This window comes from Thermobia domestica, chromosome 1, assembly GCF_964235325.1.
Source record: "Thermobia domestica chromosome 1, izTheDome1.hap1.1, whole genome shotgun sequence".
Lineage (NCBI taxonomy): Eukaryota > Metazoa > Arthropoda > Insecta > Zygentoma > Lepismatidae > Thermobia > Thermobia domestica.
This window is the reverse complement of record NC_137454.1, coordinates 187,444,996-187,469,356: the sequence shown is the minus strand read 5'-3', so window position 1 is coordinate 187,469,356 and position 24,361 is coordinate 187,444,996. Positions and strand designations below refer to the sequence as shown.

The window sequence follows — 24,361 nt, the reverse complement described above, 5'->3', positions numbered from 1 at the left end:
ATTATTGTCAATAGTATCAAGAATCTCGTTACAAAATACCATACGTTTGCATTTGTCATCAGGACGCAGAGCTTGTAACAACTGTAACTTGTATGGCTTCATAACCAACCGACGTCTCAAAACACGCCAAATTGTTGTTGTCGGTACTTGTAACTCCCGACTAGCACGACGAGTTGATTCTGAAGGACTATGTTGGAAAGCAGTTTGAATTCGTGCAACATTTTCTTTAGGAACACGAGGCGCCAGGACTCTTTCCTTTACATACACACCCTGTATCTACAAACTGTCGATACCATCTGCGAATGTTCCACCCATTCGGAGGATCAATTTGGTACCTCAACCTGAAACGTCTTTGCACTATAATCACGGAATTGCACTTCGCAAACTCGAGAACACAAAATGATTTCTGCTGCTGAGTAGCCATTTTAAACATATGACGGTTACCAAGCAAAACAGAAGACATCTAGCGGCTATTAATATAAACTAGACTATGTATTCGTTTCTTCAATAGCCGAGCCGAGGCGTAGCGATCGATAGTTTGGACAAAATAATTCTTCGTAATACGTATATTCTTTTTGAAACAGGTGTACTTTACCGAAATAATAGAAGCCTCACTTTTCTAAACGTTTCCAGTTTAAAAAAAAAAAAATCGTATTTAATAATTTAGTCCTTTCCGTAATTCGCGTTATAGTATATCACAAGATGCTTCTCTTCGTTTTTTGGTGTCTGTGACATTTGTAGCCACAAAATGACTTAACATCAATAGATGTTACTGGACAATATTTACACAGAGCAGCAATTTTAGTATCTATATTTTTTGTAATGTTGAAATTTAACTTTTGAAGGTATTTTCCCATGACTTTAACTGTTTAGCAATCGAAGTTTCTGGTAATAACATCTGTCTTTTTTTTTTTTTCTTTCATAGAGCTTACAAATTTACCAGGAACTGACTGGAGCTCGTGCTGAACTTCAACTAGAACTAAGCATTCACTGAGCAGAATTCCTCGTGTCTCTTGTTTCTGAATTGATGTGGAGACGATATTACAATATCTATTAGATTTCTCTTAACGTCTTGGCAATTATATGCGTATTTGCTCCGCTGATCGGTTGCTAACATTATTAGCCCTCCATAAACTAGGCATTTTTCCACCCTCTCAGGCAAAAACCCGTTCTGTTGCATAGACATTAAATGTATTGAAAACACAAACTAAAACTGGATTCATTCCATGCTATAAGTACACATCTGAAATAAAAACTTACAGAATATGCTGAATATTCCCTTAAGCACTAATATATGCTCTAACCTTTGCAATATGCATTTATATGCACTATAAAACTTTAAATTCGAGCTTTATTACTGTTGTTAGAAACTCCTACCAAGTTTAACTGAGATGCATATAAGCAAACAAAATATGCATTTGCATAAAAATCCGATGTCTAATCATGAATATACAGAATCTTAAAGAGTAAAGTAAATTATCACAAAGATTTCACTGTACTTCTTACTATTACCCTTCCCCCCATTAAAAAACAAGTAGGCGAACAAATGTATTGTGTAATAATTTATTTGTTAATATTGTGTCTATCACTGTTGCACTATATTACAGATATATCAGATTGCAAGTATAAAAAATACTTAATACTGGTAACATGTTCCTTATTATAATTAACGGTTTTTAAAGCTATCGAATAAACAGAGCAGTATAATATTAGTATCTATTAAGTTACTGTATACACTATATTTACATAGTCGCTTCCCATTAGTTTTATTTACATAGTATGCTTTATACTCATATTCCATCAACATCATATATACAAATTTCCTGTATATTACATATATAAAACATTGTATTTCGTCCACACACATTACTTATTGCCTGGTGGTACACGATCTGTAAACATTACAGAAAGTGTCGTTGCCGCTTCTGTGCGCCAGTCATCATAACTATCGTCATACTGTTACTCCAACTTCTCCTAGAATTTCTGACAGTCGTTGTAAATGGACATTAATAGCACCGTGATCTGGATCAGACTGGCTTCGATTAATTAGCTGGAATGCATTCATGTACTCGAGTTCTGAGAACTGTGGTCCTTTCTCCATTACTCCACTCAGTATTTCCTGGGAAAATATCAATAACAAATTTCAATTTTCATATGTTGCACTCAACACAATTCCAACCTATTTCTAGAACATAAAACGATTACGTAAATTAGTAATTAACTAACTACCAAACTCTATGGCCTATGGAACCTGGAGTTTCAATGCTGCGCTCACAAAAGCTCTCCACTGACTTCTGTTCTTAGCCAACTGGATTTTCTTTCTACTTTGTACTCCTATCTCTACAAGATCTATCTTAATATTATCCTTCTCATCTGCCCCTAGGACTTAAAGTAGTTTCCCGATTAACTTTCCAGACACAACTTTGAAAGCGTTCCTCCTTTCTTTCATTCTGGCTACATGACCTGCCCACCTGAGCCTCCTAGACTTGTTGACTCTAACAATGCTTGGTAAACGGTATAAATTAAGCAGTTCTTCATTATTAAGTTTCCGCCATTCCCCATTCCCGTTTCTCTTGAGTCCGAATATTTACCTCACGATGCTATTCTCAAATACTTTCAGGTCGCGTTCTTCCCTCAGAATGACTAATCATGTTTAGCAACCATACAGTACAACAGGCATGTTTATCGTTTTATATATTTTAAGCTTCAAATCCCCCGACAGAATTCGTGACAAAAGATTTTGAACTAAATAACAACATGAATTTCCTGCTTTCATTCGACATTTAATTTCTTTGTGGATATGGCTTTGGACTGTTAATATTGATCCTAGTTATTTGAAAGTATCCACTTTGTCGAAAGTATTAAAAGTATTATTTGATATTTTTACGTATTCATAATTTGCAGTATTACGCTCCCAGCGAACTTCAGTGTAAATTAATAAATTCTAAGAAGTTCCATTTAAACAAGAGAATATACTGAGAAGATTATATATACTGAAGTAGATTTTCCTCGCTGGGGCTATCAGTTAATAACATCAATCAGGTAATAAAGCTGGACGTAATAAATTTTAATCGCCGCGCAGTTTCGACTATCTTCTGCCTTAGCTATGTTACGGATAAACTAGTCACTTAGGAGGTATATAACTGAGAATTTCGTTTAAAAGGAACCAAATAAACAATCTATTCTGAACAATAAGTAGCCCTAACAAGTCACTAATAGAGTCACGTATTGGTTTGTACTCCTGTTGACGATCATATTTGTTGTTTTCACCTTGCAAGTCTTGTTCAAAACATCTTGGCCACTCTTCTTTATTAAAAATGCTATATTTTTGAAACCGTGCGTAAAAAATTCAAATAGTTTGCCTTAAAAACAAAGATCTTAATTGGCCAAAGAAAATCTACATTTGTGTGGTTTAATGCCAGATGTGGATTAGAGTACAGGGCTTCCCAAAAACAGGTGGGTGGCCATGTATCCTCAATTTTGACCTCAAAAGACTCAATACTTTTTAGACAACTTGATTTCTGTGTAACATATAGTTAGGTTCACTATTTTCGATTTTATATCACTTACTAAAACAGCTCAAATATTTTGTTTAATATTTTATGTGATCTAACTGCAAATGTAATGGAAATATAGGTTATAAAAGAGCACAAATTTAACATTGGAATAGTTACTACAACACAGATAAAGATAGCCTAAAAAAGAATTATTAGGTTATGTTAACCAGAAGACGCATTTCTGGTCATAGACATAAAAGCAGGAAGTGTACACTGTACATCAGGGGGTAAAAGTGAGGAGGGACGCGAAAGGTCATTCCCCCACTTCCAAAAAATATCTATAGCGTCCCACCACTTCTTCGTGAAAAATTACAATGAGCAAAGATTGACACGGGGGACGGCGTGACGTCACGAGTTCCCCTACCTTTTCAGATCCACTTTTAACCCTGGTGTACATGAAATATTGTAATAAAGTATTTTCGTTGTTTGGTGAAATACCCGAATTTACTGACTTATAAATTGGTTATTGGTACTGAAGTGCTAGACCTAGAATGTGAATAACCCAACATCTTCACAATTTGGCTTAGAAAACATCCTGATGAAAGGCATTCGTGCATCATGCCGGAAATATTGATGAGAATATACAAGCAAATTGATCATCATTTACAAGAACACAAAAGTAAATACAACAGAATATTTATCCATTCATACTTATAAAAACTGCACACGGATTTGCCTTTGTAAGTTTTGTTAACAGATTATCTACATTTACGTATTAATGGAAACTATTTTTTGATATTCGCCATTTCACAGAAAAGATAGTTCTGATAAACCAATGAATGAAATTAAATTGAAATGAAATTTCTAATTTTTACGTACTATGGTTATATTCTTTAGGCTAAAGGATTGGATTATTAACGAAAAGTGAATGCTAATAGAATAATTGGTGGAATGAAAATGTGAGAGGAAACGAGAGAACACCGAGAAAACCTACGGACACAAAGTCATACTGTCTGGAATCGAAACAGGGATCCCTTGCACCAGAATTGACACTCTACCACTGAGCCAAAGTGCCTCCAGATAAATACAATGTTATAATCCAGAATAGTAAATTAATAATAATAATAATAATAATAATAATAATAATAATTTATTATAATGAATTTTTGTATTCTAATAATAAACGGCAAACGTTTCAGGTTGTGTGTCATGCTAATCTTAATTATAAAGTCACACCGATAGCTGTCGCTAACAACATTATCACTTTCCTGTATAGCAAGGTCTTTGAACTAGAGTATAGCATTGACGCAGAGTATGGAGTCTGGGGGGGGGGGGGGTTGATGAGAAAACTGAAAAAATGTTAATGTAAATGATCAGAGATCTTAATTAGGGACGATTTTAACCTATAATGGACAGCAAGCAGAAGGCTCGGGCGGAACAACTAATTTTTATAATATAAAAGGTGTAGAATTTAAGGAGTACATTATCATCTCCAATTTCATATTAGCCAAATTAATGACACCTCTTATACGTTGATTCGTCACAACGTATTAATCACATACCTCACAAGACATGTAAAAGAGCTCGAAATAATGTCGTGCATGATCTAATGCAACTTCTCTCGCCATAGTAATATTGGTGAGGGTCTGCTGCAAGGCAAAAATATTTCTACACATCTTTTGTATTCCATTCTCGTTTATCCTCTCGATGTACTGCGCTGAGCTGATCAGTATTTTCGCAATAAGATGTCCTAGTCCTTCAAATATATACTAAAAGAAAAAAAGGAAAGTTGTCAATGTTATTGTAATTAATGCTACAAATTTCATAAAGTAATGTTAATTAATTATATAGTTCTAAAATGTACTTCATACACTGGCAATCTCATTTATATGCGTCAACTATCTTGTTAATTAAAAATGTGTTTATTACGTTCCATTAGTAATTATCCCGTTACTCTTCACATAACAATATTCTCCATCACTTTTTACTAAAGTTCTTGAGTCAACAATTTTAATTCTTTCCAGTTTCTACTTTCCTCCTAAAGATTACAATTACATTTGTATTGTATTTATAAAATACATAGCTCACTTTTTAGCAATATGGCAACCTAATGTGTTTGTATCTACAGTAATCAGTACGGTCCACTGTTACTCCACGTGCATTCATCCGGGATATGTAATCAAGCATGGCTTAACAAAATATCGGTACACTGCAAAACTAAATTGTGATCTGAATTAAAATAAGTAAAAATATTTAAATAAATTTAAATATTCTGCTACAATATGGAAAAAAAAAAAAAAAAAAGTTTTGTAAGGATGCCTATTTTAAACGTTAAATTTCAATTACCACTGCATTCAGATTGTATTTTAAAGAAAAATTTAACGCAGCATAATCAGAAATAACAGCTCTTTCCTTTCTTGCCAAAATCCAGACATTTTATTTTGCTTTCCCCTGAAGAATCTCTACTTTTACAACGCACATCTGAGATTTTTAAAATATATATATATTTTATTTTTAATTTATTCTCTTTTACTTCTGAGGTTTACGTTCTTCAATTATGTACTTTAAGCCAAAGAAACAATGATAAACTAATGGTGAAAGAACATTGAATAGGACTCATGCCCTAAGCGGGTTTCAAACCTACTACATACAGGTCTTGGGCCGCCCGACAATATCAGCCAGCAAGAATGATACTGCTGTAATTTTCAGCAACATTCTTACACAAATCATCCACAGCAATTAATGCGCAACAGCAAAATTTTGCATTGCATGTGAATAGTGTGACGTGCACAGTAGGATTTTTTTCTTTCAATTACGGATAATTCACCATCTTATCTTGACCGATTTCAATCTCAACCAAATTCTTAAAAGTTCAAAGAGGAAATGCACGCCATTTATCATGAACACTGGAAGTTACCCTGAGACACATTCTTAACTTTGGGAATGAATTCATTCCGCTATACTTGATCGTTTATAACTGGTAATTGGAAATTCTGTATTAAAAAAAAAAAAAATAAAATAAAATAAAATAAAATAAAAAAGGAATATTTTTTAACGATAGTTGTCGCTGGAAGCTTTTAATAAATTGCGGTGAAACCATACGTTATCCTTGATTGTTTTTAATTCAAAAAAGCTCAAAGAAAATGCATGTGGTTTCATGAAAATTACGAATTTTTCTTTTATTATTGACTTTATTTCTTTATTATTGTTGATAGATTTCAACTCCAAGCAATCAGTCTTAAATAAAGTATATTTTAAATTCAATTAAAAGCAGTTAAATTGTACGAAAGGTATCACAAGGCAGAAAGATCGACAAATGCATATAGAGTCGAATGACAGAAGCTTGCTTCAATAAGATATAACCAAGAAGCTGTATTTCATAGGCACAAAAACTTGTCTGTTTCTTTACTTCAAAATTAAAAGAAGTAATAGCATACCTTAGATTTTCTTGGCTGCAAACTTGAATTCATTGCTTCGTCGATGCTTATTAGATCCCTGCTGAGTTCAATCACCTTAGGATCAGGTTCTTGAGCATCTCCACCAGTAGTAAATCTATTGTGGTTGCCTCTTGGTAACAAATAGTGGAAACAATGAACTCTTACCTAAATCAACAAAAGGGAAACAAAAGCTTAGTTAATTGTTAAAAATTCTTCGCACTTGTTACTCTAATGTGTTACTTCCACACAATAAAAAAAATACGAAAATGAAACCTGTCAGCACGGAAACGAATTATAGAAAATGCATTTATTAGTAATAACGTTTCGGAAGGCTATGATACACAGGGTAGTTTATTGGTGTTTTCTTTCTCTTTTTTAAATGAAAATTTTCTTCATATTTTATTAAGTAGGCCACTGGTTTCCAACCTTTCGATATTCTGAAGCACAAAATGGCGGAGATACGTTGGGGATCGGCACAATTGAAAGCACTACACTGCTAGTGACACTAAATAAAAGAATTTTGCAGACTGGTGGTTGAAAACTGCTGAAGTAGACTACTACATCGAATACTTCATCCCTCTCAGCAAATCTAGAAACGGTAGTTACTTTATTAATGGGAAATTATTTTTTTTTTCTTTTTGCACGATTTCATCCAAACCGACTCCAACGATTTTGTTAATGTTGTATAATATTAATAGCTTTATAACACAGCATAGTCTCATTTCAATTAAAACAGCTTATTTTCATCACTCCACATATAATAATTGAACCAAGGCTCATTATCATCACAAGACCATTGACAGATTACTTGCAGCAAATTAAGAACTTTCCATGCACTATATTCCTCAGATATTCTCTTTGTTTTGATGTAGTAATTATTCATTTTGGTACCATCCATGAATTGTAGCTTCTTTCTCCCTTCCCCATTTTTCTTCCATCCTATCTTCTGTCAATTTCCCTCAGAATACTGTTCACGGTCAGAAAATGTTCCAGCAAGCTTCTCTTTTCCTTTTTAATTACATTTAGTATTGTTCTTTCGTCTTTTATCATTTCTATCGCTTAGTGATTAGTTTTCCGTTTGACAGCTAATCCTTTACATTCTTCTTCGGCCGGCTGACATGGTCGAATGATTTAAGCGTTATGCTATCGATCGCAAAACTTGTTTGCCGAGGGTTCGAATCCTGCTAGAGTTTCCTTTAGACTAAAGGACAAATCGTAGAATGTAACCTAAAAAATAAATAAACAAAATAAATAAATAAATAAATAAATAAATAAATAAATAAATAAATAAAAATAAACATAATATGTTCTCCAAACACACATCTCAAAAGTCTATGATTCTATTTCCTGGAGCAATACTTCACATGAAAAATTTTTATGAATCACTTTGTTCGAAGACCCACAAACTTCTTTCTAAATGTCACTACTTCTGTCTTTTAAATTTTTCTTTTCATCTCATATTTCCTTAACTTTTTCTCAAAGTTTATATGCCTATCCCATATTATTAATTGATTTAATTATTTTTATTTATTTATTTTTTTGCTGATTCCGCAACAAAAGCCCATATCATTTGCAAATAATATACATCGTCCCTTCGAATTCCCATTCTCATTATACTTTCTACACGTCTTTTCTTCCCCTATTATCATTCTTACTCGTTGGTTCACATATGGATCTTGTGAGTCTTCGGTCCTCCCATTCCAACCGCACTCCCACCAACACTTTTACAGGTCAACAACTTTTTCTTTCACTACTCACTATATACATCTCCTTGCCTCTTTCTATATATCTTTAATCATTACTTTTGGTAAGCCAATAGCATTTCTTATACTCTTCTCGTTCTAAGCCTAAACTGTGCCTCCTAAAACTCCTCATTTGTTCTTCCATAAACTTTTTGTTCAGTTCAAAGCAAATTTTTTTGCTGAATGCTATATGTTCCGTAGTCTTTACAGCTTTTCGAGTTCAATTTCTTACCCAATGTATTATCTTCGTTACACTCCCGTCTTATGTATTCATTACTGTTATATTCAAACAATTTCAATGGGTAATTATCTGCTTTCACTGCCTTTTCATTCCTCATCTCGGATATCGCCTTCTCAAACTTACATCGAAGCATTGTAAACCCTTCATTATCCAATAACAACAATCTTACATTGTATATCGAATATTTGATTCACTCAGTATTTTTCAATCACTTTCTTGGATGTCTGAAAACTGCTAACAGAGATTAGCGTATATTAATTTCTACAACCAACATAAAAGTGAATTTACGATTATTTCGAAATTCATCTCAATCTCCAAGTGTAAGATAGACAAAATTTTCTAACACATTATTTCTTCTCTCAGATTCCGCAACACAAGATAAATCATCTACAACTAGCATGGATCTGAAGTGGTCCCACTTAACAATCGCAAACGCTCTCGATTCCAGCTTAAGTGCTTTTTTCAGGCCAACCCTCTTGAGTGAGGTCTTTTCTTCCTTCATACTGCATGTCAGGATGGCACAATGCAAATACCGGGATGTTATCTAACTTCCAGGGCCCAAGCCGCTTTCTTCCTTCCTTCTCCACTTTCCCTTCCCTATTGTGCTCGCAGAGGGATATCATCCTTCATAAGTGACGGGCTTAAGGCCATAGATCCCGGTAATATCCTGAAGTATGTATAAGCAAAATAAATTGTATAGATATGATATTCTGCTACTACAGAAAAACCTTCTCTACGTAAATTGTTTTCACTTCTGTTCGCAGTAGTCGATTACTCTTCTGCACTCAGATGCATACAGAGTTTAATGTGTTGCCAACAGCCTTTAATACCTGTATGTATTCTTTCCGTGTTTCAAAACTTTTCTTTGATTTTTTGTATGAACAAATTTCCCATTTTGTTATCCACTAAAGGTTACTATATATATATATATATATATATATATATATATATATATATATATATATATATATATATATATATATATATATATATCTTCTCTTGTGCTGGTTGAACCAGATATTCTCAATTACAAGCGAGTTCTATCTATAAAAGCTGATCAATCTTCCTTGTGTTCAATTTTCTTCGCCCGAACCATTCTGTTTACGACACTACCTTAATCTCTTTTCCCTACATTATTTTAATTTCCCATTACAATTACGCACGTATTTTTCTCCTCCCTGTCTATGATTCCTCCTGTTTCTGATAATTTTCTTCTGTTCTTCAGTTGTTTCAGCAGTGGCATGTCTGAGGTCTCTTTTTCTTGAAGTCTTAACGTCATAACCTTATCATCAAAATATTCTAGTTTCATTACCTTCCCTTTCAGATGCTGATCCAGAATTACTCGCACAGCACTAACTGCGTTTCTCATTACTTGAGTAGAACATCCTATATCTTTCGTTTCTCAATTCCTCACTACTTTCCAATCTAACTTGACAAATTCTAATGAATAATTTACTCCATCTCTTTTCCTTTTAAGACTTTTCTCCTTGTAACATGGCAGTACGTTTTACTTTTCCATGCTAATTCTTTTGCTCTTGCTTGTCTTCATCTTTGAAGCTAAACTTCCAATACTGTATTCTATCGTCACATAGTCTTCCCAAAGACATACTTCCCCAGATCCAAAAGGGGAAATATTTTATTTCTGTAAACATATTCGGGCCTACGAAAAACCACTGTACACTTTTTTTTCGGCGAACTAGGGAAAATAGTTTGGTATTTTCTCATTGTCTTTCATACTGCAGTGTCTCAAAATTTAAAGCCACTCTGGAACTAATGTCAAAGTTGTCATACTAATTATTGTCATTTCCACTGCTTGAAATATTAGAACAGCTGCTGGCTTATCTCAAGATATTCTTCGTTTGACTACTCTATTTGGATCAATTCGCAAAGGCAGAATTTCTGACAGTGAATTACTACCGCCAAAGCTCTAAATTTCAATGATCCTCTTTATCCTACACAATAAGATTATTATTCTAATAGGAAGGGAACTGCGGCTTCTATAATAAAATTCGGAGTATGCTACTGGAAATAAAATAATGCAAAGGATCCGTACTTTCTATTTATGTATTGTATGTTCTGATGATGAGCGAGACTGACAGTCTCAATATACCTTCTTAATATTGTTATATTAATTATGTAAAAATGTGCGGGTAAGTATTTCATGTATCAGGTTTCATATTATATCTGGGATCATTTTGTCCTATAATATACAGTACATCAAATGACTTCAAAGTGTACCAAAATTTAAAACCTTCAAAGAGAACACTTTTCATTCTTCGATGAATCTCCATAAGTTTCATTACTTCCTACTCAAAACCATTAATAATACTAATGCACGCTATAAGGTATACATTGCATGAAGTAACATGTGATTTTTAATCTTTTGACGAAAAAGTTTGATATATACTACAACTGTTTTCGGATGATTTGTCTTCCTTTCAATTTTCTAAAATTACTTCACTCTAAGATGATTTTGCAAGGAAGTGTCACTGACAAAGATTCCAGAGAGGATTGAAATTATATAAACTCAAATTTTAAATAGAATACAAAGGTAAGGGCTACCTCCAGCTATAACTATCATCGTTGCAAACTTTCAGTGCAATCACGCACTGTTTCTAAATTTTTATAAAAGAATATATAATAATACTGTAATAATAATTTTCAAAGCTTTTCAATTACCTTCAGATCATCCAAAAGATTAAATAAGAGTAACAAAACAAAAATGAAACTTTTTTTTTTTTTTTTTTTTTTGTATTATATCTAGAAAGAAACAAATACTTTGCTAACTTCAGATCATCCATGAGGATGAAAATTTCGCGACACATACCTCTAAATGGAGAACAAGAAGACACGTATCAGCCAAATCTTCGAATTCTCTCCCCAGTTGGACTAAAGCTTCTATTGCAGATTCAGGCATTGCAGGAACACCTTCGGAGCTCATCTGGACGCTAGGCGAAGATGGCGAAAGTCTGGGCAGGCTGGTAGCAAACGACATGATGGAAGACGCAAACCATTCCTTGGATTAAACAACATTTTAAGTTTTGCAGTCTGTTTTACTATCACAGTACTATATTGAATTGTACACAAAGGAATAAACCACATTTTATACTGTTATTAATTTTATTATAAGTATTTATCGTAAGTATAATAATAATAACTTATGACCTTGGTACTGTGGCAAAATGGAAAAGCACTACTCTGGGATTTCACATGTTCCGATACGTTTGCTCCTTCCAACTTATCCCATTCTTCAATTCAGGCAGGTCTCGTCGCCGCTCACAGAGAATCAGACAAAAGACTAAAATACACAAACCTATTGGACAAATATTAGTTTGTAACAGTAGCAATAGAAACCAGTGGGTCTTGGGGTCACGAAGGATCTAATTTCATTAATGAAGCTGGTCATCGAATAGCGATCAAAACTGGTGATCCCCGAGCTACTGCATTCCTTTTCCAACGTATCAGCATCGTCACCCAACGCGGGAATGTGTCATCGATCTTAGGCACATTACCTCCTGGTAAAGAACTGGACGAGATTTTTCTTCTATAACCCACAATAAGACGGAAGTACGGACATCCTAGGAGGCTGACAACCACTTTGACGATGTTCATGAAGAATGTTTTGAATCCAGTTTGGATAAATATAATGTGGCTAAACATATCATGTCGAAAGCAAAACTGAAAGGTTATACGCCAAATGTCAGACTATGACCTTGGCGAATTTAGGAACACAAAGGGAAATAAGTCCAGTCCTTGACAATATCGGCATTAGTCAGAGACTAAAAGCAAATATTATTAAAGTAACAAAGATCATAGTATATGATCCAAATATATGCATTAATGTAATAATACTTTTGTATGTGTCCTAAATTCAATTCCATTGTTCTTACTGTAATCTTTTCTGTTTATTTGTTACTATAAAATTTACACAGTATTGTAGAGTTGTTAATGAAATATATTAGAATAAATTAGAAACTTTCTACAACCTTTGTCAGAAAAGTTCCAGGACAATATATTTTTTTAAAAAAATTTCTGAGTTTGCAATACTAAAAAGGAACATTGTTTTTATGTTACCTGGTATGTGTTCTTACTTGACATGACCTTGGCCATGTTTCCGCTGAAACTCACTAGGTGGCATGGCTGTGTTTAGCAACACACTGTTCGAGTTGTTGTCGCATTAGTTAAGGTGACACAATGGATGCTGATTGTGAGCAAAGAGTGAACATTAAGTTCTGCGTTAAGCTCAGGAAAACCCGTAGTGAAACATGGGACAAGATTAAGCAAGCATGTGCAGGCGAGGCATTTTCAAGAAGTTGGGTTTTCGAGTGGTACAGACGGTTTCGTGAAGGCAGAGATTCAGTGCGAGATCCCAGAGCTGATCATCCGTCTAAAGCACATACCAATGCAAACGTAAGGCGTGTAACGAAGTTATTGCAAGAAGATCATCGTGTAACTGTGCGTACGATATCTGAAGAACTGAATTTGAATCGCGATTGTCTTCGATTTTACGCGAAGATTTAGGGAAACGGAAGGTTAATGCAAAAATCGTGCCTCACTCACTAACAGACGAACAGAAAGAGGAAAGACGAAGAATTTCTGCTGAACTATTGCATACAGCCAGACGTAATCCCACATTTGCGTCAGGAGATGACAGTTGGTGCTATCAGTAGGACTCTCAAACGAAGCGTTAAAGTGCTGAATAGCGGAGTCATGGATCACCAGCCTCGAATAAAATCAAACGACAACCTTCGAGAACAAAGATTATGTTGATCGCATTCTTTGATAGTAAAGGATTGGTTCACCACGAGTATGTTCCTTCAGGTCAAACAGTGAACCAAACTCTTTACATCGAAATCTTGAAACGTTTGCGACAAGCAATTCGACGTCGCTGCCCTGATTTGTGGTATACTCAGGACTGGTTCTTATTGCATAACAATGCAAGACCCATATTACTTTACCTGTTACCCAGTATCTGGCCAGACATTCTGTTATTGCTGTCCCACATCCGCCATATTCGTCCGACCTCTCAAATTGTGATTTTTCTTGTTTCCGCGAGTGAAAAGGTGACTGAAAGGAAAGCTTCATCAAGATATCGCAGACATCTAACAGGCTGTGACAAATGAGTTTACAAGCATCGTAGTTGAAGATTTCCCTGCTTGCTTCCAAGACTTTCAGACACGTTGTCAATTGTGTATAGATAGCCAAGGGGACTACTTTGATAGGAGCTAGGATCATTACTTGGTAAGTGCAATTTTCTTTTCTTATTTTTTTTTTTTTTCCTACCTTTGTCCAGGAACTTTTCTGACAAAGGTTGTAGTTATGGTTACATGTATTTGAATACTTAAGAAATCTATTGTTGTAACAATACATTAAAATCTAGCTTACAGGGCTCATAGTGGTCTGGTCTCTTGTAAATAGTTGAAACGTGACCAAAAGCACACGAAATAGTGACCAAAAAGTGACCAAAAGCACACGAAAAAGTGAACAAAAACTCATGATGCCTCTTTTTTTTTCATTGTCAATTTCTCCACCTTACGTCTTCTTTTTGAGCTTTCTCCTTTCTTAGGTTTTCTAAGTATGCTTTGTAGTTACGGTAAGCAGACTTAGCAGATGTAAGAAGCTTCTGAGTAATTGGAACCAGTTCTGGCCTATTTCCGAATTTCTTCATCCCAGACATTATATTTAACTTAGCATTGAGAGTTCTCAAAGCCATGAAATATTCAAATTCATCGCCTACTCTTAAGAAGAACATACAAGAAGCATAACACAAGACAAACATAATGAACCACACAAACACACACACACACAACGTTCAGCGGAGCGTTAACTATTACGAGAGAAAACTAAAAGACTATTATGATAGAAGAAAGAATAGACACAGAAGGGTTCTCAACCCCACCTTGAGAGCTTAAGCATCCAACAACCATCCATTGTTTTTTAGAAAAAATAAAAGCTGAAGTGAGAATAAAGCTGACTGTTTCACATGTGGCAGCAAGTACTGAAGCATTCAGAGAGTAATGAGTAACAAGTTTCTGCCTATTTCCATTTATTTTTATAATATTTTTCTTAGAAAACTGCCAATGCAAAACATAAATCACACGAAAAAGTCACTCTACCTCCCAAAAAAGTAACTTTTAGTGACAAATTTGAAAAAAAGTAACTTTTAGTGACCAACTTGAAAAAAAGTAACTTTTAGTTAAAAAAGTGACTCGCTATATCCCTGAGCTTACTTTCACTTTCTTAAAACTGAATAAAGTGTTATTTAACTAGTTTTCATACAATGATTTGATAATAATATTCTGAAATGTTACCTGATGTTAATAGCTTCTCATTCTAGAAAGTGTAAGAAAGAACGCTAACTTGTACAACAGGAGAAAAAAATCTATCTTTTTTCTTAACGTATTCCGCAATTATTTCTTTTAACTACAGAAATCAAGCAAAATAAATTATCTGGTACCAAGCCGACGAAATAATATGTCCGGCCAATAACGCATGTTAAACTAGGCGATATGAGGTAAGCGCATAGGGTCTCCACACCATTATTTATGGCTTTCTATACTGGAATTTTCTACCTCTTATTAAAGTAGCTCCATAATCGACTCACGAAATATTTTAAATATAGGAAATAATCAATATGATTATAGTATATACGAAAATTCTAGAATTGTTTTAAATTCTTTCTTTTTCACCTCTTTCAACAATACTTTGTTTGGTAAGTCTCAATAAGGAGAAACGCATCTAGGTCATTTTACCGGCTGGCAGCCGAACTCAGTAAGAAAATGAGAACTGTCTTTTTGAGATTCTCAGCCGTTTATATTGTGGAAGGACACCACTCATTCCAAAATTAATGAGAAAATTACACAAGACAGAAAACGTGCACAAGTTTATGCTAATACATTTTTATTACTGCTTCACAAAGAGAATCAACGACTCTATCAGAATACACGGCATTACACAGTCATTATGGCTGTAGAAATATGAAGAAAAAATTTAATAATGCTTAGCACCAGATGTCGAACCAAATGCTTTGCTATGAGACATGTGTATCACCTCACCGATACAGCGGATCTCAGTTTGACAACTTATTGAAAACCAATTACCAATTAACCCTTACCATACTTTCTTGAAGTTGAGCAAGGCCCCTGAGCTGAGTAACATCCGACAAAATTTCATGAATACTAATTTCACTGTCTCCAAGATTCCCAGCGAGGATTTCAGCTTCTCGTACATTTCGTTGACGAACTTCCTCCGGACTTTCTTCTTCTTCTGCGCCTTCATCTTGTCCGGATAAATGCTGCACTTTTTCCGCCTGAAGATTGCTCCAGTTTGGCAAGGATCTACAAATAATTACATATATTTATCACATGAAGTTTAACGCTAGAAATCAAGTCCTTCCTAAAATTACCTGACATGCCGAAATCCTAACTTGTACATTGTTTTATATATTGTATATACCGTAGATTTGTTCTGAAAGATAATCCTAAATGCACTGCTTATGTCGATCAATTCAACTAACTACACCTATCTCAAAGGATGCAAACGTCGCATATTATATAATAAAGGAAAGTTCCTGATTGTATTTTTAGTGAGAGTATTAAGTTCATTTTTGCATGTTTTCGGAATTAACCCAGCATCCTGAGACAAATGAAGAACTACCTGAATTAAGAGGTAGCGAAGTCCTGTCCAGAAAGTCAGAAATGAAAACACCTGGAAAGCGATGCGCTGACTACATATCAACCTGTTGAACGTATGCATCTGGCTTCCGTAGCCCTTCATGGGCTGTGGCACCGGAGAGTTTAGCACCAGATAAATTAAATAACAGGCGAAAACACAGAACCAACAGAAGAGACCATTATCTGCTCTTTTGTTGGTTGAAGCTTTAGTAAGAAATTTGTAAATGACACATCTACATAGTTACTTCATATCATTGGCACATAAATAATAGTTTTGGAACATCCTATTGTTTTTCATTCAAATGGTGAAAGAAAAGTAATGTTCCGTTTACAACTTCTAAAAATAAATAAATAAATAAATAAAAAACGAACTGAGTCGAGGTAGCATCTGGCTACAATATGTTAGCAAATTAACATATACATGAAAACTTTTTTTTTTTTTTTTTTTTTGTTATAATATAAATGTTTACTTCGTGGACTGTACAATACCAATTTTCCGTTTTCTGACGGCATTACGGATTTAGCAATTAACAGAAAGCTCTATGTGGATAATTGAAAGTCAACTACTACCTTAAGCAATCTGTAAAATGACAAAGTTTGTACTTTTTTTTTCATTACATTTTCCCTACTTTACACTATCACACCTGCTTGTTTATACGAAAACTATTTTTATCCTTCATATCCATATAAAACTGTTAAATATACTAAATATATTCCACTTTTATTGGTACGGAAAATAGTATACAAAAATTTTAACTCGCGATGAAAATTTGAAACGTGTTTCGCAAATTACTACGAAAACCTTAATTTACTATATATATACAGAGGGTGTTTGAAAACAACACCGACAACGTTTGGGAGGTGATTCCTAACGCCAAGATAAGACAAAAAGTATAGACCAACCTGAGTGCACAAATGCTTCCTTTCGGAGTTATAGGCTGCCGAAAACATTAAAAATTAACTTTAAAGATCCATAGCTTCAATACTATGGACCTACCATAGTCGAGTCAAGACTTCACTTAGGAACTAGTATGTGTCCTATTCAAATATCCATGCTTCAGAATCCTTCGGTACTTCCGCAACAATTTATATAGAGGTAGTTGGTGAGTATTTCAAGTTATATGCCTGAAGCCAAGCTCCCTCTGCAAAACTTGCTGCGTGAGTACCTTAGGATTCTGAAACATGTATTTTTAGATAGTGCGCATATTAGTTCGTAAGTCAAGTCTTGACCTGACTACGGTAAGTCCCATAGTTTTGGAGCTATGAACCTTTAAAGTTCATTTTTGCATGTTTTCGGTAGCCTATAACTCCGAAAGGAAGCATTTGTGCATCCAGATTGGTCTATACTTTTTGACTTATCTTGGCGTCAGGAATCACCTCTCAAACGTTGTCGGTGTTGTTTTGAAACACCCTATCTATCTATCTATCTATCTATCTATCTATCTATCTATCTATCTATATATATATATATATATATATATATATATATATATATATATAAAGATAGATAGATAGATAGATGTGTGTGAGTGTGTGCGCGCGCGCGCATGCGTGTATGATTCTACGACATAGCAATCAACCAATACCCCAGTAATTAAATATTATGCTACAACACCAAATATCAAATACTTACTTAAGAAATCTACTGATATCTTCATCTTTCGCCCAAGTAGCACTGATGATTCGCTTGTCTTCAGAATCAGGTTGAACAATGCCTCTATATGCTGCTTGACATGTCTCACGATAATTTTGCAAAATATTGCAAATCATGTTCAGAAAATGTTCTGCATATACTGGCAAGGCTTGCATCAAGTCTCTCAAGTCCTGGATGCATCTTTCGACACTTACAGTGCTCTGTCATGAAATAAATAAAATGAATCATTAAACACGTAAGCTATACACTTATATTTACATTTATATATATTAAGATTGAACAAAAGAATTCAGGAGTGGGTATGGAAAATGAAGTGCTTCTCTGTTTTCTCGCAAATCATTCACGATCATATTTTTTTTCTTTTTTCTTTCTTTCTTTTTTTTTTTTTTTAACCTTATTGTACTTATGAAAATATTCATTGCCGCACAAATAAAACTTGTCACTGGATGATATGTACTAAATGAAACAAATGAAATTGTATCACTCACTTTCTCAAGATCCAACTTGATATTAATCTTCTATCACCACACCGGTAAACCCTATTTTCAAGAGACCCCAACACTATTTCCGTTTCCAGTGACGTGTTCCGCCAGAGATACCATTTTAGATATTTTGATTTAATTATCTCCAATTATTTCGAGTATATATATAATTTTATTAAAAAGTTTTTTTTTAAATGTTCGCCGACAGTAGCACGTACTTACGATCCTCATTCGTCTAATATAAACACAATGTTACTAAACTATCAGGATTTTTTTCTTTTTTTAATTTTACACAAAATGTATTACTCCTACTTAGATAAATGTATGAATACAGTATCAACGGATTCCTCAGCAAGTCATTAACAAGTCTTTTCTCTATCAGGCAGTGTAGAATTACAAATATATATATGGATTTCGAATCAAATCATTATAAGTTTCACGAATGAAGTCCGGTGGCGATCGATGAGCAGCGACAGCAGGATCAGTTGCAAGATAAACATAAAGACAAAATGACAATTTTGTGTATTCTTGTACAATATGGAAATATTCTACAGATTGGCAAACAAATTTAGAAACAAGTCAAGCATAGAATATCTTCTGTGTAAGTTTTGAAAAGAGAAACATGGTCATATATGCTGCCAAGTCTAACGGGTAAATTCATAGACTAGAGACTTGTATTGGTATCAAATTGTTAGTGCTACCAACCAGCAATTTTTTTTTTTTTTTTTTTTTTTTTTTTTTTTTTTTTTTTTTTTTTAAGATTTAGTCAGAAAATTCAGTTACCTTTCATAAGACAGAATAATATACAATTTGACTCGATGACCTCAAAATTAAAACAATATATTTTATTAGTTACCTATAATACATACCCCCCCCCCTCACCTTTTACTATTGGCATGTCCGTATAGTTTAAATTTTGAAATAAAATAAGCATCCACTTCTAATCGACTTTAAATTTTACATACACTTGAAGCTTCGTGTATTGTCAGTACAGGAGTGAACCAATTATGATTTTCACACGCAGTTAAGGAATCTTTTATAACGCACAATAAGAAACACACAATAAAACTATTTCACCTTTAGAAAGAATGTAATACTATTCTAACTTTAAATCGTGTAATTGAGCGAGAATAAATATAGCATCTTTTTCCACAAAATTAACTTACAATGTTTTTAAAACTCTTGTTTTATTAGCAACTCTCCATTTTTAACATATATGTTTGTAATACAAGAACTACTCCATAACATACTACGAAAAGTGAGATTAAGCGCGCGAAGGCGGACGTGCACCACGGAAGTTTAGGATACTAAAGGTGCTATAGTGATCGCGATGACTCGTGAAGCCTGTGTGCTATTCGAATGATAAAACTGCTTTCCGTCACGTGTGATGAATTGGAAAAATTCGATACAATTCGTGGAGGTACCTTCCGAACGTACACTTGAGAGCAGAAGTGCACCAATACCGTTGTCAAACTTAAGACGACATGGTAAACGAGCGACAAATAAATAAATAAATAAATAAATAAATAACTATAGCACGAACACTGACAAGTATTTTAATTAAACTGTAAAAATAATAATAGCAAAACAAAAAAACTAAAAAAAAAAAAGAAATTTAGCGGCAATCCGACAACACTGCACCCTCACCCGCTTTTGCCGTATAGCGCGCAAGACGACGCTGGCAAAATTTCATGGGTGGGGTTGACGACCGGGACACACACTCGCGTTTTATTGGGTGATGAAATTGGTAAATCTAGGTCAAGGTTCACGACTCCTCATGACCACTATAAGCAGGCATTATTTGAAGCCATCAGAACTTCAAGTACGTTGGGGAGAATTTCTCTTTTTACTAACATGTTGTTTGCCCTTGATAGCATACAAACATAGAAAATACTGCCACACTTCGATAACATCGCACACTGCGTTCATATTTCATGCAAACTCTAAGCAACTTTTTCGGTAGGGACATTCAGTCGAAAAAGTGTAAAAGTTTTTCAGAACAGCCACCTTGAGTGAGGTTTTCCTGGACTTTCCTCATTCACACCAGGTAAATACCGGGATGGTACTTAACATACAGGTCCCAGGTCGCTTCTTTCGTTCCCCAATCCTTTCATTTTCCCTTTCCTCGGATAGTGTGATCGCCGAGGGACGTCATCTCTCATATGTGACGGGCTAACATGACTATATAGATGCCGAAAGCCCACAAATTTAAATCCTAATCCTAACCTAAGTAACTTTTTACAATAAAACGCTTTCGGCTCTTTAGCTTTCATATTTTAAGCTGTTCGCTTGTGCATGAATGGTTTATGAGGAACAATGTAAGAATAGGACTCACGCTAATCAAACAATACGTAAATAAAAAATGCTTCATAGTGATAATACTTAAGTATAGAAGTTTCGATTCACACGAGATGGCGTTACAGTCTGTATATAAATCGCAGCACGTTAGGCCTAACGGTATTTGCCAACTGACAGTTAAAGCTAGTATATGTGCAATAACTGTTGGAATCCTTATAACAGACGTAAGGTATTAAGCATGAAGACGAGTGAACTTCCTTTAAAACTGTGCAGGCCTATCAATAAGGTGTCCACTGGAGTTGACTTGGATATTTCCAGTATTTCAGGTATACTACTGGAAAACTTTTCAGTATATCACGATAAACTAAGAAAAAAAAAAAAAAAAAAAAAAAAAAAAACTGAGTGCCACATACGACTATACGTTGTGATACTTAACAGCCTGTAAAAATATGTTGAAAAATTATACTTCTACAAATGCTGTTGCAGAATTTCTCGTGAAACCAGACCTGGCAACTTCGCAACTACTATATCCACCTGAACGGCAACCAAACTCCATTCGTGAAGCGTATTGTAGTGTAAGAGTCTCTCAAATGAAAAAAAGAAGCTATCCTTCTAACATACAATTCTGTTCTTCAAAGCAACCTTGTAAGAAAACATTTGTCAGGATGGACAGACTTCAAAGCAATTAACCTCACAAATGCAGCAAAAACAGCGAAGTTGGACAATATACAACTTTAATTGTATCTTTCTCCCCGCAAACTTCCATTCTGGAAAAATAGTACCTAGGTAGTAGATACGTTACCTGCAACAACGGTCTTGAAACACCAAGGCCCCTTATAACATCTTGATTCGTTGTCGCTCTCCACGCATCAAGTGATTTGGTAGCAGCTTCAATGTTTCCTGATACCAATACATGATGCCTTCCCAGGAAAACTTCTTTTACATAATCAGACAAGAAAGCATTCAGCGTGCATGGATTTCTGTGTTAAATAAATAAGTCACATATTAATGAAATAGCAAGCATGAATTTTATTAACCAACTTCAAATAATAAGCCTAACTATTATGAAATACTATATTTTAAACTTCTACTGCAATTATTTTAATTATCTGTTTTCAATATACTTCTAAAGACACTCGAAGTGAAAAGAGAAATCCACAAAATCACCTCTAAACAGTCCAGTTTTGCGTATTATAGTTAAATAGTGTCCATGTTCAAACTCATCTTAACGTAGATATGCTGGATATACAATATAAGAAAGACTGTGTCTTATTTATTAAACAGAAAATCAAATGAGGAATCATATCAAACCAAATTTTCTTTATCCGTAATTTCTTTCATGATTTTGTAGTTATAAAAATGCCGTAATTACACTATGAGTGCATTTTGGCACTTTAATTTTTACTTTCGAACGTCTAAAGGAGAGAAGAAAGTATGTTGATCGTGAAAAAAATAATAAAAAAAATAATAAAAATAAATAAATCCAAAATGATTTTTCGACATCTATCCGTCTGTTCGTCCTGATGTACATTCATTCGCCTAGAAACCGTTCAACGTATCGAGACCAATTTTTAAATTTAAGGTTTTTATGTAATTCTTCAGAGTGGTTTTTCAAATTTTCTTCCTACCCGTAAAAATAAGGGTAGTTTACCGAGCTGAAAGGTGAAAATTAAAATTAGCTATTTTCTCAAAAACAGCTCTAACAATTTTGTTTATGTTTCGAAAATCCATTTTTTCAATAACAACCCCATACAATGGTATATGTAATTTCTCTGAGAAAACTCGAGAAAGGTAGTTTATTGTTGAGGGTGAGGGTTTTTTTCTTTTCTTTTTTTGACAATTTTCTCAGTAACAACTTAGGCAATATTGTTCATATTTCATAAATAAATATTTCATTAAAAATTTGAGTAGTAGTTTATTCTTGGAAGTGAGTTATTTTCAGATGATTTTCTCAAAAACGGCACAGACAATTTTGTTCATGTTTTATATTAAAATATTTCATTGATAACCTGACCATATGGTATAATTCATTCGTTCTGAAAAATTGTATGAGTAGTAGTTTATTCTTGGGAGGTGAGCTTTATCCGGACGATTTTTTCAAAAAACAACTCAGGTGATTTTGTTCGTATCTCATAAATAAATATTTCACTAGTAACTCTATAATGCTGCGTAAATTACTCCCTACAACAACGGGCAGTTTCCTCATGGGGTAAGTTTGTTTAAGATTACTTTCTCCAAAACGACTCAGGCGATTTTGTTCATATTTCGAAACAAATATTTTCCTAATATTCCCACAATGTTGCACAAGCAACTTGCATGAGAATATCTACTTTTGGGATGAGATTTTGACAGTTTTGTGAAATACTTCTGCAATTTTGTTATTTTATATAAAAACTAGCCTTTTGCCAGTTGGGGGCCCCGCCCCCCGATTCCCGCGTTTACTCGGCCTACGGTCTCGCATCTCTCATGTATTAGTCTTTGCATCAAGAGTGAATTTCGTGCATTTCCTCTTAATATTTTCTGAATCTGGCCAGCTGGAGGCTTCGTCCATTGACCCTCGCGTTTACATTGCCTACGGTCTCGCACCTCTTAAATCCACAATCTACCGAAATTCATGTTTTCTTTCCTATTTTAACTACCTAAAAGACAAAATTTTGTATCCCAAGAGAACGCCTATTTAAATAACATGAGAGATTTCTACATTCTTCCCCCCCCCCCTCTTTGGACCCCTAAAAATTAAAAATATTCACTTTTGAAAATTTTCTTGTGGGTTAGTCTCGGAAGACTACAATCATGCCAAATTTCATCATTCTAATCCTGGCGTAAAACATGTCCCATATAAATAACATGGAAAAGATTTTTCAGTTCCTAAAAACACTCTCAAGTTGGAAACTTTCACTTTAGTGACTTTGTTAAATAATCCTATAGAAAACGTACAAGCATACCGAAGGTATAAAGCACCTAAACCGTTCAAGTAAATAAGTAAGGATTTATAAAAAAAAACAAACAAAAAAAAATATTAAATAATATGCGGAATTTCCTCATCCCTCCTTTATACCTTCTAAAAATTAAAAATATTCACTTTTGGCAATTTTCCTCTAGTTTAGTCCCGAAAAGCTACAATCATGCCAAATTTAATCACTGTAGTCTTACAGGAAGTACCCAATAATTTTCTGGTGTAGAAGGTGTCCCATATAAGTAACATGGGAAAGATGGTTCAGTTCCCATAAAAACACTATAAAGTTGAAAATTTTTATTTTTGGTGATTTACTTAGGTAACGATAACGAAAATGTGCAAGCATACCAAATTTCAAGTTTTTATTCCAAATTCTAAGTA

At 34.2% G+C, this 24,361-nt stretch overlaps 1 protein-coding gene across 1 annotated transcript in view; it reads right to left on the bottom strand.

The window, feature by feature from the left end:
• Window positions 1-1,547: 1,547 nt before the first annotated feature.
• The window catches only part of Sec8 (exocyst complex component secretory 8), a 70,274-nt gene continuing 47,460 nt past the window's right edge, over window positions 1,548-24,361 (bottom strand). Inside the window, exons 11-17 of the mRNA XM_081767339.1 lie at window positions 21,827-22,004; window positions 18,224-18,444; window positions 16,032-16,254; window positions 11,745-11,933; window positions 6,935-7,099; window positions 5,060-5,266; window positions 1,548-2,119 (exon numbers count right to left, since the gene is read on the bottom strand). Coding sequence (XP_081623465.1) covers window positions 1,952-2,119; window positions 5,060-5,266; window positions 6,935-7,099; window positions 11,745-11,933; window positions 16,032-16,254; window positions 18,224-18,444; window positions 21,827-22,004 — 1,351 coding nt within the window. The 3' untranslated portion in view covers window positions 1,548-1,951. The remainder of the gene's footprint in view (window positions 2,120-5,059; window positions 5,267-6,934; window positions 7,100-11,744; window positions 11,934-16,031; window positions 16,255-18,223; window positions 18,445-21,826; window positions 22,005-24,361) is intronic.